Below are 13,844 nucleotides of genomic sequence, written 5' to 3' on the forward strand. Positions count from 1 at the left end.
AATTTTAAACTAATCTTCACGAAACATCACCACATGGTCGAATTCATCATTATCAAGAAGGCAATTGTTTTTGAGGTCAAAAGATAGATATTGGTCAAAGGTCAACAAACTTTTCAAGTTTCTAAAATCCTCAATTTTCATCCGATTGACTAGAAATTTGAACAGGATTTGCATATCAGGTCGCTGAATTCAACTACCAATTATTTTTGAGGTCAACGTCGGCCAAAAGGTGAACATAGGCCGTGTTTCTAAAATTGTCACTTTTCATCCAATTGACTTGAAATTTTAAGAGTTGTATATTTGATCATTCAATTCAACCACCTATTATTTTGAGGTCAACATAGGCCAAAGGTCAACAACTTCGGTGAGATTTCGAAAATCCTTAATTTTCATCCGATTGACTTGAAATTTGAAAAAGATTTATATTTCCGGTCACTGAATTTAACCAGCTAATTATTTTTGAGGTCAACATAGGCCAAAAGATTGACATAGATATCAATTGCATACGTATAATGCTACATCTGATCAGTATGAAAATTTGAGGATAATGTCTGGGGAAATTGCCCAACAGAAATTTCGACATCATCGGTCATGTGGTTCGGTAGTCTTAATATATATATATTTTTTTACCTTCAAAAATCATCTCCGAAACGGTCAAACAGATCGAGGATGAACTTTACAGGTGTGACCACCTATCCATGAGAAACAAAAACTTCCCCACTTATGTCAAAGGTCACATGGTTTGGCAGCCATATTGGCTTTACCCTGAAATCTTCAAAAATCTTCTCCAGAATGGCTGGACAGATTGAGGGGAAACTTCATCAACATGTTCCTAATGCCTTGGGTATATCAGGGTGTTCATGAATAATTGATAGCTCACATGGTTTGACAGTCATATTGGATTGAAAGAAAATATTAAATAATGTTTTCTTTGGAACTGCTTAACCAATTGATGTGAAACTTCAAAATCTAGTCATGATGGAATATATGTTTTAAATTTCAACTTGATCAGGCACATGGTCTGGCAGTCAGAATTTTTTTTTTAATCTCCATTTTAATTTTATTTTTTTTGAATAAGGCTTACTTGGCTGTGCCTGGAAGGGTTTGAGCGTAGAGGAGTAGCAGTTAAAACCGGAGTGTTATCCAGGTTCCTCCTGATGACTTTATCTTTGCTTTTTGCCCGTTTGGGTTTCTTCTGATGACTCCAATGCAGTACTTATTTTATTTGGTCTTCCATTTGATTTGAATTTAATTTCCTTCATTACAAATTTGCTGCCAGATGAGTTGGCTCACACCAAGTCCTTAAGACTGTGTGTGTGTGTGTGTGTGTGTGTGTGTGTGTGTGTGTGTGTGTGTGTGTGTGTGTGTGTGTGTGTGTGTGTGTGTGTGTGTGTGTGTGTGTGTGTGTGTGTGTGTGTGTGTGTGTGTGTGTGTGTGTGTGTGGTAAGTATTCTATGAATACCACCTAGTTTAGAAATGTTACTTGTTTTTGGGAGCGATGGAGGCAGCGGTCGGTTTCCGCGTTTTTTTTTTTTCTCCCCCCTTTAACGACTCGACCAGGGACCATAACACCCATGTCATCATAAAGGTCTTTTTCCGAGGAGTTCCGGGGATATCGTGAGATTGTGAAAGAAAACATGTTATTACAGCACGTGTGCTGTATACAATTGCACAGAGTATGAAATGTCCCCGGTGTCCCCCCCTCCCCCCCCCACGTGCCTCAAGTGAGCCAATGACGGCCGTCCGGTAGATGACAATGCGTAACCAAGACGGAAATGGCGACCAATTGACGGAAATACCCGAGTATTTCAATGGAAATTTGCGAAACTAATGTGTTATATATGTGAAAACCATTGAATTTATTGCTTGACGGAAAAAAACCAAGAAACGCTCCCCTCTCATGTATGAACGAACGAAAGACGTCATTTCGCGCCGAACGCTGTAAGCTAAGTTCTTCTTATGCCATCATTCTCTTTAATATTAAACAGAAACAAGTGTTTCGTCATGCATTAGTAGTTGGAATTTACTTACAATTATGGCAGATATTGGTGGCAAAGTGATAAGTGCTTCTTTCAACCAGGGACATCTTGAATTATTTTCACAACTATGTACTGTACATTCAAAATATGCAAAAAATAAATATGCTTAAATTCAAAATGTGTTCGTCTATATTTTATATAATAACAATATAACTAATATTATGTAGTTGGTGTAACCACTATGTTTCAATGTTTTGCTCAACAAATATTTAACCTCCGCCATCGAAGATGGACGGAGGTTACTGTTTTCACTCGTCTGTTTGTTTGTTTGTTTGTTTGTTTGTTTGTGAACAGTATTACGGAAAACCTCCTTGACGGATTTCGACGAAACTTGGTGGGGGGATTAGGTATGGTTCAAGGATCATGCCATTAGATTTTGGACTTGGTCCAAAGTCCAATATGGCCACTATGGTGGCCATTTTGAAAAAAATATTTGAATTTTTGTTTTAACATTTCCACATGTTTTAAGTAATTTCCAACCCCCCCCCCCAAAAAAAAAAATTGTTAGAGAAAAAAAAAATTTGCAACTTTTTTTTCAACAAAATTTCGATTTTTTTTTTTGCATATCTCCATGTTATAAGTGATTTCCAACAAAAAACATGCCAAAATTATAATTGCGGCTGATTTTGGAACCTCAGGTGGATATACCCACGTAAAATCAATTTCTGTCTTAAGGAATCTAGTTATGACGAATGAAATGAGTATGTAAACGTTAAAAGTAAAAGGGAAAGTTGCAAACTATAACTCTGTGAGCACTGTTGACGTCAAATTGAATGAATAAGATATCAGGTTCACTTGAGTGACTTAGCAGTATTGGCGGCGGAGGTTTTGCACTCTACCGAGTGCTCCCCCTCTAGTTTTTAGCTTTGCTTTCATCTTTTCATCAGCAAAGCTTAGATTTTACTCATCATTTGTTTGTCTGTCCATTAACTTAAATGATTATTATTTTTTTACATCATTCTTTTGCGGCCCCCTGCCACGCTATATCGAACGATTTCATTAAGTACGCTTTTTAATTGTTTTTCAACTGTAAAAGCATAAATTGCATATTTTAACATTAGTGTACTCATTTGCTTCACCACACATGCTGTATTGAAGGATTTCACTTGTTTACCTTTAACGATGAGTATAATGCAAGTCACCGTTTTTCCGTTGTTTTTTGTTGGTTTTTTTTTTTCCGGTCGTGGATGTGTTCCTGAAAACTGTGATGTAAAACGAAATGACGTTTTTCAGATTTGATTTTTCCCATATACATCGTGTTATTATGGGGGGGGGGAGATGCATTGCCAGTACAAATTTTGTCACCCGAACTTAAATTCATTCAGTTCTTTGTTAATTTTATTTTTGTGATATTTTTATTTTTAGCTTACCTGGAATGTTGTTCCAGGGGAGCTTATGGGATGGTGTGTTATTCATCTGTCAGTCTGTCTACAAATACTTGTAACTTCTCAAACTACACATGATTTTGATGAAACCTGACCACAACCCCTTCATCATTGGCACAATTAGGCTGTTCATGGTCACTTGAGAGTTGCAGTTATACGGGGTTTCTGCATATCTCGTGGGAGTGAGAGTTGGACAGGCAACCCTGATTGGCCATATGTAGGAGCTGTGCTGTTGTTGATTTGATCACAGTTTGTGTTTTGGTGGGGGAGAGGAGGGGGTTGAGGGGTTGAGGTGGGGGTGGGTGGGGTTCAAGGGTTGGAAGTGGGGGGGGGGCAGGGATTGAAGCCTGAAGACAGGTGTGCCAGATCTGAAAAATGGAAATATTGTATTTTGAGAAAACTTATCCATTCAAAAAGAGCCATGCTTTACAGCCCCATTGTAAGCATGAAAGACCACACACTGAAGTTCAGGAAACTTTTGTCAAAGGTTAACATGTAACACTTAAGTCACAGTGAGAATTTTATACATTGCATTCAATCATGCCAAGCAGTTGAAGTGTCAGTGCTATATGCCTGGTGTTGGCTTAATGGTGAGGGTGGTGGGTTTGGGATCCTCGGGTCCTGAGTTAAAATCCTGCTCAGCTGTTGAATTAATACAAGGTGGGGTTAACTCGACCCGTCTTCCTTCCGAGGTCAGCAAAATGAGTGCCAGCATGCTGGGATCCTGCGTCGGAGTGGTGACCCATCCAGGATTTTACGCTCTGTACAGAGTATGGATGGATGGTTGGTTGGTGATATACAGTCGTACACTAGATGCAGGCCATTACAGTGCTCTCATCCCAACGTTCATTGTTTTTCATGAGAGATTGCACAACACTGAGAAAAACTGAAAATTGAAGGTTAAGTACATTTTGACTTGCAAGAATTATTAATTGTACAAATGTGATAATTGTATGTGGCAGTAATCCCCTTTGATTGAGGACTGAGTTTTTGGGGATGGGGGGTTGGGATGGGAGTCGAGGACTTGAAGTTGCATTTTACATTGCCCAGATATTCGGCGGGTCCCGACTCGTCATCCTTCGTACTATTCATGTACGAGCTCATCCAAAGATCTTAGCTTGTGAAGCAAATGAATGACAAGCATCCAAAGACTTGATTTACAATCGTGTTTTTAACATGTGATTTTAATTGCTGAATATGTAATGTAATCAGTGAGAGATAATGTTCATTGTTTCAGTGGAACCAAGTGGAGACCTGCAAGGATGTTAGTAGAGACATGGTTGTTGGGGTTAATGGAGGATGCTGCATTGGACAGAACTATGTAGAGTTGAGCCATCAGCCAACCAACCCCACTACTATGGGATCATGGTCATTAAATGAGTAGTAGCAGTAGTTTTAGTGGAACAGTGCTCAACTGGTCAAGGGTCTGGCTCAACCAAGGCCACACCTCCAGGTGTGATCCGATGTTTTGCAAGGGGGCCAGCACCTGCAAGGTTTGTAGCCAAAGAACAAAGTTGTGCAAGGAACCAGTGGGATTTGGTCTGTGCACACCTGGAAATGATGGGGCACAGGTTTTATAAAAAGGACTTGTTGCACAGCTTTATAGCAGCATCAGTCCATACTAGAGAGGCTGGTACTCAAGGTGAGTCTGGTTCAAAGTGATACAACTTGTGCTTGAGCACGACCCAAGGTACCAGGACATGATGGAGCAAATTCCCATCCAATCCCATCGTCCCCCCATATCACCCCCCCATAACCCCACAACCCCCCCAATCCTCCATCCCCCCCATAACCCCACAACCCCCACCCCCCAATCCTCCATCCCCCCAATCCCCATACCCCCCTGAAAAGTTAGTCAGATTGCAAATGAGACATGCACCTTCAATCTCAGACCAACATTGTAGGCTAATGATGCAACATGCAATTCAAATAAAATTTGCAGCAAGATCATAATACAGAGACCATCACCAAATATAGTGTGAGTTCATAAATCACATCAACTTAGAGTTGTACTTGCACCAATTTTAACACGTCTTTCAAACAACACTGTCCAAGAATATGCTGAAGTGAGTTCAATCGGTGATGGTGCATTTTCTGATCGCACAGCAGCACTTTGCATGACATCACACTGTTGGAAATTTTGCAGCAAGGTGAATCCATTTTAACACGTTCGTGTATACCCCAGCTCAAACAATCCTCAAATACGGACCGTTCAATTGATTTTAGCCAAGGAGTTTTTCAAACCTTGGACTAAAAACAAAAAAAAAAAAACATTTCACACCTTCCTATTCTTACTCTTACAGAATTGGCCTTGATCCTAACATTTGGCAACATTGACTTTTAAGAACCCATTTTTAAAAAATATCTTACCATTAAGGCTATTTGGTAATTATATACATGCTGATTTAGCCCCAAAGTTAAGTGCTTTGTACATTTATATTAACAATGGGCCCCAAAAGGAACCCCCACCCCTCAGAAAACGTGTGGGAGAATGGGGCAGGTAGCATTATAATACACCATACTTGTATATTTGTACCCACAAACAATTATGCAATTATCACGCGTCCACCAAATCCATCAGGTCGGTTCCCTTTGCATCAGACCTACAGTTCTTTATCAGTCCCGATATTGACAGTGACGTTGATGTACAGAGGGTTTACTGTGCGAGACAACAACTTGTATCTGCAGCTATTCATCCCGTCGGAGTACATGACCTCACGGGGACGGTACAGCAAAGCAACCCTGAAGGTGAAATGAAACCATCGATCAGAGGAAAAATAAAAATGCATGAACTTGTCAGTTAAAATTGTTCAACGAAACTGCAGTTTCAACAACGTCCATTCACAGCATTTACAGGGTATGACGAAATGGAATTGAAGGCTTTGATTATCTATGGCCAACACCCTAAACCCCTTTCCTCCATGTGGAGGAAATCGGCTCTCTTTCCTCTTATTCTGTGGAGCACTGTTTAGGACTTTCTTTTGTCTGCCCGTTCCCTCTGCCAATCAGTCAAGCTGCTAGTACTCTGTCATTTGGGTTCTCCATGAGCAGTGTGCATGTGAGTCAATGTATGGAAGTAGGACTCTTGTCGGTGGAAAGTTTGATCTTGGAAGTCATTAAAGAATTAAAATTGGAGGTGTTGTTGTCGCACCGATCAATTTTAGAAGGCAAAAATACAAATAAGTTTCAGAACTCTGGTTCTGGGTTCCTTCATGACCAAATGTGATCGTCTCTCCTGTGAAAAACCATCTTCAAAATCTGACCCGCAGCACACACGGCCGTTGATCTCACTGTCCTTTGGGAGCAATAACATGACTGCCATTGCTGCTCATGGCACCTCAAAAGCATCCATTGTCCCAGAAAGGGTGTTTACAGTCCGATGGTGTCTTTGGCCTTCAATGCAACATATCCTCACCTGGCCTTCCCTGACATAAGGTTTTATAAAACACAATATTACTCTATACTGTCTCCTCAGTATGCATTTTACTACAATTCGGTTTACCGAGACAAATAGCTATTAAAAGGAAAATCTAAGCTACGCGATCACACAGCCAGTACTATTCTTAAAACAATCTAGCAATGGACCCTTCCCCCCTTTCCACATCACACACACACACACGGTATCTTACATTGCTCCAAATCATTTGTTGAACATTCTGAAGTATTCACAACCTTTAAGAACTTTGTCCACAAATCAATGAAGTATTGTTCTCCTCTACAAACTTGTGCTCCAGCATCACATCCGTGTTTTTTTTTTTTCCGAGATCATGGGGAATCCAACCCTCTCCACAGAATTAGAAGTTGCTCTCATCTTACACAGGTTGGTGGCATCACATTTCACTAGCTTTCCTCTTGCTTGCTCCCTCAGCCATCCAACCATCTCACCTGTCTCTTGGATACTTATATTCTTCCATTTTATCCCTCCCAGATAACTCAAAATGCAGGCTTTCCATCCACCCCCACTTTTGTTCCTCTTCTCTCCAGTTTGTAGAACCACCTTCTTATCAGCTGTTTAATCCAGTTCTTCCCTCTAGGGCTTCAAGTTGGTGATACCATTTCATCATCCATCTCAATGTGTGACATTTTCATCCCCAAAACTGATTGTTTTTAATGCATGTTATTTTATTCCCCCCCTCCCCCCCATATTCTCCCCCCCCCTCTACACCTTGTTTGTTGTGGCCACCTGTTGCTCCATTCCCCATACATTTTCTTTGTGCCCTGTCACTCTTCCATGAGCCTAGGTTTGGCATGAAATGTATTATTATTATTTCTTAATGATTAAAATAATTGGCGAGCAAGAACGCCAGCGCATCAATACCTCTCGTTGTTGATTCGATTGCCATGTTCATCTCGATCGTGGAAGATCATAGTATAACGAGCAACTTCAGCAGGAGGTCTATCCACCTTCATCCCCACGTACTCCACCCTGTAATTTCAATCACAGGATCAATAGTGATCAATAAGCTTTTGAATAAAACAAACTTGGAAAATATGTCAACTTTGGTATGGGGAAGAAAAAATAAATCAAATTTTCTTCAGATACAACAAAACTTTGTGCAGCTGACAATCTGACTGTAGTATCATAATGGGGCAAATGTTTTTGAGATGATGCAATTATGTTAGCAGTTATGATGAAAGAGTAACTATCGATAGCGAAAGCAAAATTACCTCTGCCGTAGCTCATCATCTTCTCCCCCCCACCCCCAGAAGATGTTTGAAAAACCATTGACATCACGAAACTGTTGTGCAGACATCGCTGTGACTCCCCCAAAGTACCCTTTATAGCGGAGCCTGTGGATGTAAAAGGGGGACATGAGCAAAATATTAATGGTTGTGCCAGTTGTTTGAGGTACAGGACCATGCATCATAAGCACATCTGCAGCTTCTTTACTTTCAAGCACAATAAAGCTATGTTTTGTGTGACTCCCATTTGCTCACTTGTATCCAGTGAAGTTCCTCCCCACCACCAGGTGTCTAGGCTGCTGGCCACAGAGATACAGGTTCCGGTCATCCTCGGGAATCAGGTCCACATCATGCAGGATGACGCAGTCCCACGCTACATCTTTCATGGCCTCCAAGAATCCCACATTCAGCAGCTTGGCTCGATTAAACATAAAGTCTCCTGTCTAAAGTTTGGGGATTTTTCATGACTTTCACAAACCTAAATTATTCCAGTCTCAGGATATTGAGCATGAAGATTCAAGCAAATCTCAACTAAGACAAACAATTTAAGATTCATTTTGTACAATAACAGAAAACCATCATAAATTATTTGCTTTTCACCTCAACTAAAAATTCATCAGGATGTTTGTCGAAACAAGACGAAAGCATTAAAACTTCACTCCAAGGATTTCCTCTTCTGCCATCAATTTCGTTTTCAGGCTTGATCAAAGTTTGAGATTTAATCAAAAGTAGCATCCTACCTGGTGGATAACATAAATGGTGTAGTGCAGTTGCTGTCGCTGCAGCATTGGGTGTAGGTGGGCCAGTAGATGTGTCAGGTGCTGCTCTCTGTCACGGTGGGGGATAAGGACCGCAACCCTTTGCATTGGGGTGCATGCCCAGGGTTGGCTGCCCCCCGCCCACACTGCAGGGTTTCTCTCACGGACCGTGTGAAGTGTCAGGTTATTTGGGAAAGCCAAGGTCTGCCGGCCCACTGGAAAAAAAAAAAAAAAAAAAAGGTATGGTTTGAGAAAGAATGGGTAAAAGATCTCAGACTGTGGTGGTCCCCAACCTTTAAAATATTGTTGTCCAAGGGACAGTACAGAAAACAGAATGTGTGACATCTTCATTCCTATTCCTGTCCTCAACAATATGTAACTGCATAAAGCAAGATACAAAACAAGCTCAAACTAAAGTAGAAGGGCACTCGGTAGAGCGCATACCTCCGCCATGTATAATGCCTGATCCACGAGAACATATCCGCCCCAATACATTTTTTAACATGAAAGAGAGCAATGAGAGATTGCAGATCCTCACCAGGACTTCTTTTGTGTGCTGGTGTGTTACGTAATTAATCAGACACATAATTAGAACTGCCACTTTATACAGCAACTGCTCGCAGTGATGACCAGGTACCAAGACGTCCCGCCTTGATTGGACACCTGACCCTGACCCATTACGCTTTTTTATTATCATTCAATTGAATTCAGAATTGGATTAAAACAAATTCAGTTCAAATCAAATGGAAGACCAAATCTGTACAGTCCTGCATTGGAGTAATCAGAAGGAACCCGAACAAGCAAAAAGCAAAGATGAAGTAATCAGGAGGAACCTGCATGGGATTCACATTCCAGCTGCTACGCCTCTCACCTCAAACCCATCCAGGCACAGCCAAGTGAGCCTTATTCAAAAAATAAATAGATAAACAGATCAAAAATTAAAAAATAAAACCAATGTCACCCGTATCTTGCCAAAAAGTGACCACGTGTGACTTCTTTAAGGTCACACTGAGGTGAACAGAGCTGCTATCCACCAGGAGCGACTCCTTGAGGAATATCTGCCTACGAGAGATTCCGATGAGAATCGTTTTACAGAGTGACCATGAACAATACGTGTTTTCCTCATAACGTTACCCGATGACGTCATGATGGCTAAAGCTTGACCTATCTAGAAAACTCAGAGAACTTCAATTTGAGGTACTATAGGATATGGTTCCTAAAACTTGAAAATTTGACCTTGGTCAAAAACTTTCGACCTCCAGCGCTAACCATGAAGGTCAAGGCCAATCGCCACCAAAAATTAATCAGCTGAGCGCCAGACCATGAACTATATTCCCATGAAGTTTGAAGACGATCCGATCAAAATTACTCAAAAAATAACGGTTTCGTCGACTCCCCTGATTTGCGTCAAAGTGACCTTGACCTTGAAAATTTTATGCGCTGAAGGACATCTATAGGACTCTGATATGCGAAGTTACAAAAATTTCCAATGATAACTGTGCTCTGCAGAGTGATCGATACGTGATTACAGACAAAAAATAAAAATAAAAAAATAAAAAAAACATACAAGCTGACGAACATATCTTGCAAAAACTTCGTTTTGGCAAGATAATAATTCTGGCTGCCAGACCATGAATCTGATCAAGTTGGAATTTAAAACATGTATATTCTCCATCAATACCAGATCACAATTGTAAAGTTTCACATTGATTGATTAAACAGTTCCAGAGAAAACATTATTTGATATTTTTCTTAAATCCAATATAGCTGCCAAACCATGCGACCTATGACGTCATATGGGTGAACCTTTTGTTCCTCATGGATAGGCAGTCATACGTGTAGTTTCGCCACAATCTGTTCAGCCATTTTGGAGAACATTTTTTAAGGTTTAAAAAAAACCAAAACAACATGGTTGCCAAATCATGTGCCCGATGACATCAAACAAAAATTTTGTGGACCAATTCAGTTTTCTATTTGCTTATCCTTTGATGACCCTCAAAATTTTTTATACTGATCAGATGAAGCATTCTACATATGCAATTATGATGTCATAACAAAGGCACCTTTGATGACAAAAATATGACACTCATTCCCCATGAGGAGTACTTGCAATGTGCCAATTGCACATTGCAAGTACCCATGAGGTGACCGTTTTTACAGCCATTTTTCCCTGCTGTGCAGGGGTTTGGCTTTTTCTTGAGGCAATGTTTTATGGCCGGATGCCCTTCCTGATGCCAACCCTGGTCGCCTCTTACGACACACAGGGATATGGTACACCTATTCTAACCGGGGCATACACTGGGACCAGTACACTGATACTCATTTCGACGACCTCGGAAGGATGACAGGCTGAGTCAACCCCCTGGTGTTAATTCAGCAGCCAACAGGGCTTGAACTCAGGACCCTGGGATCCCAAGCCACCACCCTAACCACTAAGCCAACACCAGGCTTATGCAAGTACCCATGAGGAGTACTTGCAATGTGTGCTAAGTTTAAAAAAAAATTTCCTTGCGGTTTCAGAGATGGAAGTCAAAAGTTTTAACAACATGGCTGCCCTACCACGTGACCTATGACGTCATAAGTGTCATGAAAACATTCCACATGAGTAGTCGCACCAATGGTGGAAATTTACTCTCGATCCGACAAGCGGTTGCGGAGAAAAGTTCTGTGCGGACAAACAAACAGACAGACAAATGGACCCAAATGCAATACTCTCTCCTTCGGTGAGGGTAAATAACGCACTCTATAATAGTTTTTGGCCCGATCTCTCAATGGTGAAGAATCACTTTGAATATTCAATGATTCTCATATCTTGATTTGGATTCGGATCGCCACCAAAATCGAAACAATTTGGCGTGGTCCCAACTTGTCCAACAAGTTTCATTCGAATCAGTCCACAACTTTTTGAGATATGGTGTTAGATATCGTTTTTGACCCGATCTCTCAATGGTGAAGAATCACTTTAAAATTACTCGTAGTCGGATCCGGATGTGGATCTTCACCAAAATCTAATCAGTTCTTCCTTGTCACACACCCAACCTGCCCACTAAGTTTCGTCTGTATACGTCCACACCTTTTTGAGATATCCTGTACACAAACAAACAGACGGAAAGGGGTGAAAACATAACCTCCGTCCACCTTCGGTGGTGGAGGTAACAAAATACGTCTCAAGCTTAAAATGTACTTTTCTGTTTGCTTCAGCAACTGAAAGACAGCATTTGTAACTGTCCCTACAACAAACCACAATCTGACAGCTGTACGTTTTTTTTTTTAGCAGCGTCTCGCGTAGCGAACGCTGCTCTAAGAAGGCTCGATGTTGTTGTTGTTCTTCTTCTTCTTGTGAAGACAAAACCTTTATATTCGGACTCGGCTCTTTTATATACACGATCCGGATCTCCTTAAATATGAAGCACTTCTACACATCCTCGTATAGACGGTGCCTTTTGAGAGCGTCTATCATGAACTTTTAAATATATTCGGACATTTGCTTTAAAGTTTTGAAAAGTTCATGTTACTATTTAAAGATTATTCCATTTAATGTATTGTAAATACATTAGTAATTTCGTAAATACACTATATTTCGTAAATACACTATGACAGGTCTTGCTATTGGCTTAATCAAGGCACGTGACAAAATATCGGAAGTAGTTGTTGTTTTTTTGTTTGTTTTATAGCCGACAAAACCTTTAGGACGCTGCTCTTGGACACATTTGTCCTTGTTTCTATGTTGTGAGACAAAACAGCTTGAGTGGGAGTCAATTTGCCACTTGTGTATCCTGAATTGGCCCGTCGGTGCCAGCACAGCAAATGAAAGGTTTCGTACGATAGTTACCTCCACCACAGAATATGGACGGAGGTTATGTTTTCACCCTTGTCAGTCTTTGAACAGGATCTCTTAAAGTTGTGGACAGATTCGGACAAAATTTGGTGGCGAGCTTGGGTGTGTGACAAGGATGAATCAATCGATTTTGGTGAAGATGTGGATCGGATACGAGAATTTTTATTTTATTTTCAGCGATTCTTCACCATTGAGAGATGGTGCCAAAAAACAATATCTAGCATGATATTTCAAAGAGTTGTGGACGAGTTGGTTAGGTGACAAGAACGAGCCGATTCGATTTTGGTTCGGGACCGGATTCAGATCCGGTCGATCAGTGGCATACAAAATGTAAACCCTTTAGCATGGTGGAGGTATTCAAAATAAACACACAAGGAAATTAGACACTGGTGGAGGCCATTCAGCCCATTATGTTTGCGCCACATCAACACCATACTAATTTATCAACACATAATCAAACTAGAGGGGGAGCACTCGGGAGAGTGCAAAACCTCCGCCGCCAATACTGCTGGGTCACTCAAGTGAACCTTATAACTTATTCATTAAATATGATGTCAACAGTGCTGACAGAGTGATAGTTCTTTTCTCCAACATTTTGGGGGTGGGGGGGTTGGAAATCACTTAAAACATGTAAAAATGCAAAAAATAAAATCGAAGTTTTGTTGAAAAAAAAGTTGCAAAAATTTTTTTTCTCTGACAATTTTTTTTTGGGGGGGGGTTGGAAATCACTTAAAACATGTAGAAATGCAAAAAAAAAAATTTCTGGTGGGGGTAACAATTTTTTTGGGGGGGGGTTGGAAATCACTTAAAACATGTAAAAAAAAAAAATTTTTTCTTTAACAATTTTTTGGGGGGGCTGGAAATCACTTAAAATATGTAGAAATGCAAAAAAAAAATTCTCAAATAATTTTTTTTGGGAGGGGTTGGCAACCACTTAAAACATGAAGAAATGCAAAAAAAAATTCTCTATTCTTTTTTGAGGGGGGGTTAATTTTTTTGGGGGCAGGGGTTGGAAATCACTTAAAACATGTAGAAATGCAAAAAAAACTATTTTTTTTGGGGGGGGGGGTAACAATTTTTTTTGGGGCAGGGGTTGGAAATCACTTAAAACATGTAGAAATGCAAAAAAAAATTCTCCATT

At 40.4% G+C, this 13,844-nt stretch overlaps 1 protein-coding gene across 5 annotated transcripts in view; it reads right to left on the reverse strand.

The window, feature by feature from the left end:
- Positions 1–1,329: 1,329 nt before the first annotated feature.
- The window catches only part of LOC147031645 (beta-1,4-galactosyltransferase 4-like), a 42,038-nt gene continuing 29,523 nt past the window's right edge, over positions 1,330–13,844 (reverse strand). For 4 of the 5 annotated variants that reach the window (XM_085866270.1, XM_085866261.1, XM_085866278.1 and 1 more), the window contains 5 exons: positions 8,848–9,080; positions 8,363–8,550; positions 8,093–8,215; positions 7,743–7,850; positions 5,285–6,166 (listed from right to left, as the gene is read on the reverse strand). In XM_085866270.1, coding sequence (XP_085722396.1) covers positions 6,028–6,166; positions 7,743–7,850; positions 8,093–8,215; positions 8,363–8,550; positions 8,848–9,080 — 791 coding nt within the window. In that variant the 3' untranslated portion in view covers positions 5,285–6,027. Of the gene's footprint in view, positions 4,186–5,284; positions 6,167–7,742; positions 7,851–8,092; positions 8,216–8,362; positions 8,551–8,847; positions 9,081–13,844 lie in introns of those variants that run through there. The other variant, XM_085866287.1, reaches the window with a different exon arrangement.

The sequence above is a fragment of the Eptatretus burgeri genome, chromosome 2 (assembly GCF_056783735.1).
Source record: "Eptatretus burgeri isolate ZD-2024b chromosome 2, Ebu_testis_v1, whole genome shotgun sequence".
Taxonomy (NCBI): domain Eukaryota; kingdom Metazoa; phylum Chordata; class Myxini; order Myxiniformes; family Myxinidae; genus Eptatretus; species Eptatretus burgeri.